This window comes from Nicotiana sylvestris, chromosome 12 (assembly GCF_000393655.2).
Source record: "Nicotiana sylvestris chromosome 12, ASM39365v2, whole genome shotgun sequence".
Classification (NCBI taxonomy): Eukaryota; Viridiplantae; Streptophyta; class Magnoliopsida; order Solanales; family Solanaceae; genus Nicotiana; species Nicotiana sylvestris.
The window spans coordinates 79,229,116-79,231,726 of record NC_091068.1 but is presented as its reverse complement, the minus strand read 5'-3'; the positions used below and the strand labels follow the sequence as shown (position 1 = coordinate 79,231,726).

The following is a 2,611-nucleotide window of genomic DNA, read 5'->3' as shown; positions in this document are numbered from 1 at the left end:
AGCTCAAGTTAGAGTTTATAAATTTTCTTAAAGCTAAAGTTGACTACTTTTCATGATCGTACTCGAATATGATAGGTATCCCATTGGAGATAGCAGTACACAAGTTAAGCCTGGATCCAGATTTCCCACCAGTAAGGCAAAAGAAATATCTGATAACAGAGGTCAGGAACAAATTTGTTAAAGAAGAGTTAATCCGACCATTCAATATCGGTTCGATCCGGGAGGTAAAATATCTGAAATGGTTAGCTAGCGTAGTTGTAGTACCTAAAAAGAATAACAAATTTAGGATGTCTGTAGATTATAAGGATTTAAATAAGGTGTGCCCTATGGACTCATTTTCGTTGTTGAACATTGATCAAATGATTGATGCCATAGACGGGCAGGAGCTAATGAGCTTCCTTGATGCTTATTCCGGGTATAATCAGATCAAGATGAATCCGGAGGATCAAGAAAAAACCTCTTTTATAACAAACTTTGGCACATATTGCTATAATGTGATGCTTTTTGGGCTTGAGAACACTGGAGCCACTTATCAAAGGCTAGTAAATAAGATGTTTGAGAATCAGTTAGGCAAAATAATGGAAGTATATATTGATGACATGATAGTTTAAGTCTTTAAATGTAAAAGATCATCTAAAACATCTCCAGGAAACTTTCGACATCTTGCGGAAGCATAACATGAAACTCAAACAGGAGAAATGCACATTCGAGGTCGGTTCTAGTAAATTCTTGGGGTTCCTGGTCTCGCAAAGAGGGATCAAAGTAAATCCCAATAAAATTAAAGTTATCCAGGACATCCCGAACCAATTGACAATTGCGAAGGAAGTGCAGAGATTGACTGGCAGGTCGGCATCTCTCAGCAGATTTATCTCAAGGTCCTCAGAAAAATGTCATCACTTCTTTTCACCTATGAATAAGAAGAACGACTTCATATGGACACCGTAATGCTAACAAGCATTGAAAGACTAAAAAAGTACCTATCCAGACCTCTGTTATTGTCAAAATCGAGGGAAGGTGAGTAGTTATTATCTATCTAGCGGTCTTAGAAGTAGCGGTAAGTGTCATTTTGGTCTGATAAAAAGAAGAAGGTACGCAATTTTCCGTTTATTACGTTAGTAAGATATTGTCAGGAGATGAGAGTCGCTATCCGCACCTCAAAAAGCTAACCATGGCTCTCATAGTTGCCTCTCTAAAGCTTAGGCCTTATTTTCAATATCACCTGATAGCCATCGTTACAACCTTTCCCTTAAGGAATGTCCTTCACAAGCCTGAGTTCTCAGGTCGTTTGGCTAAATGGGAGGCTGAAGTTAGTGAATTTGACATTGAGTATAAACTGAGGACTAAAATTAAGTCACAAGTTTTGGCTGATTTCGTGACCAATTTCAGTCCGGAATTAATGCATTTGGCTGGTAAGGAAGCAGAGCTAGTGTCAGGAACAACGTTGGGAGTTGGGACCTTGTTTACGGATGGAGCTTCCAACGTAAAAGGGTCTGGACTCCGAATAGTTCTAATCACGCCTTCGAGTGAGACCCTAAGACAGGCCATTAGAAAGCTACCTTCAACTAACAATAAAGTCGAGTATGAGGCTTTGGTTGTAGGACTTGAACTAGCCCGAGGGCTAGGTTCTGAGGTCATCGAGATAAAGTGTGACTTTCAACTGGTGGTAAACCAAGTGTATGAGATTTCCAACATAAAGGAGGAATGCATGCAGCAGTACGTGAACAAAGTTTATACGTTACTTGTATGATTTAGAGAATGGCCAATTGTCCACATTCCGATGGAAGAAAATGTAAAGTAGAGGCATTAGCTAATTTGGGGTCATACACGAAGATGAAAGGCTCTGATTCTAGTACAGTCGACCAACTACTACATTCAATTTTGGATATGGACGGCTAGTGAAAAGTAAATTCGACCAACTTAATTTGGAACTGGAGAAATGAGTTCATTGAATATCAGGTATGGTAAATTACCCAAAGGCCCAAAGGCATCCTGGGCTGCAAACCAAAACAACTCGCTACTGCCTCATAGATGGGCACTTATAAAGGAGATCATTCCAAGGACCAACGGCTAGGTGTCTAGGGGCCTCGAGGCAGACTACGTGATGAGAGAAATCTATGAAGGTGGTTGCGAAATCATTCTAATATTCTAACTTTTTCTCGAACTAGGCACTGCACGGAAAGTACCAAAGATGTGAGACTTCTTGTTCTGTTCCCTATTGACCTTTTCTCTTGATGAATCCTTTCAAGATCCATAGCCAAGTCCACGAAGTCAGCATAAGTAGTGTTCCCCCTTCCACTAGTTGTATTCTTTCAAATACTCAGAATCAACCCAGGAGCAAAACGAGTAATCTTGTCATTATCTATGGGGATGAGGTAGGGAGAATAGCAAGATAACTTCTCAAACTTAATGTTTTCCTCTGAGGAAAAACATAGTATCCTTCTTTAAGGTCTCAAATGATATTGCAAGAGCAACCCTAACTCCCAGTGGCAACCACTTCTTGATGAACACTTTGGTGAATTCTTCCCAAGTCATTGGAGATGCATCCTCCAGTCTACTTTTCTCCACCCCTTTGAACTAGAGATCAGCTACATCTTTCAACTAGTAGGCTTCT

The 2,611-nt window shown here is 40.1% G+C and overlaps 1 protein-coding gene across 1 annotated transcript; it reads left to right on the top strand.

Moving 5' to 3' along the window:
* Nucleotides 1-1,168: 1,168 nt before the first annotated feature.
* On the top strand, nucleotides 1,169-1,747 carry LOC138883256 (uncharacterized). Its single transcript, XM_070163936.1, has one exon. It carries the CDS (start codon nucleotides 1,169-1,171, stop codon nucleotides 1,745-1,747), a length of 579 nt encoding a protein of 192 aa, XP_070020037.1.
* The last annotated feature ends 864 nt before the right edge of the window (nucleotides 1,748-2,611 follow it).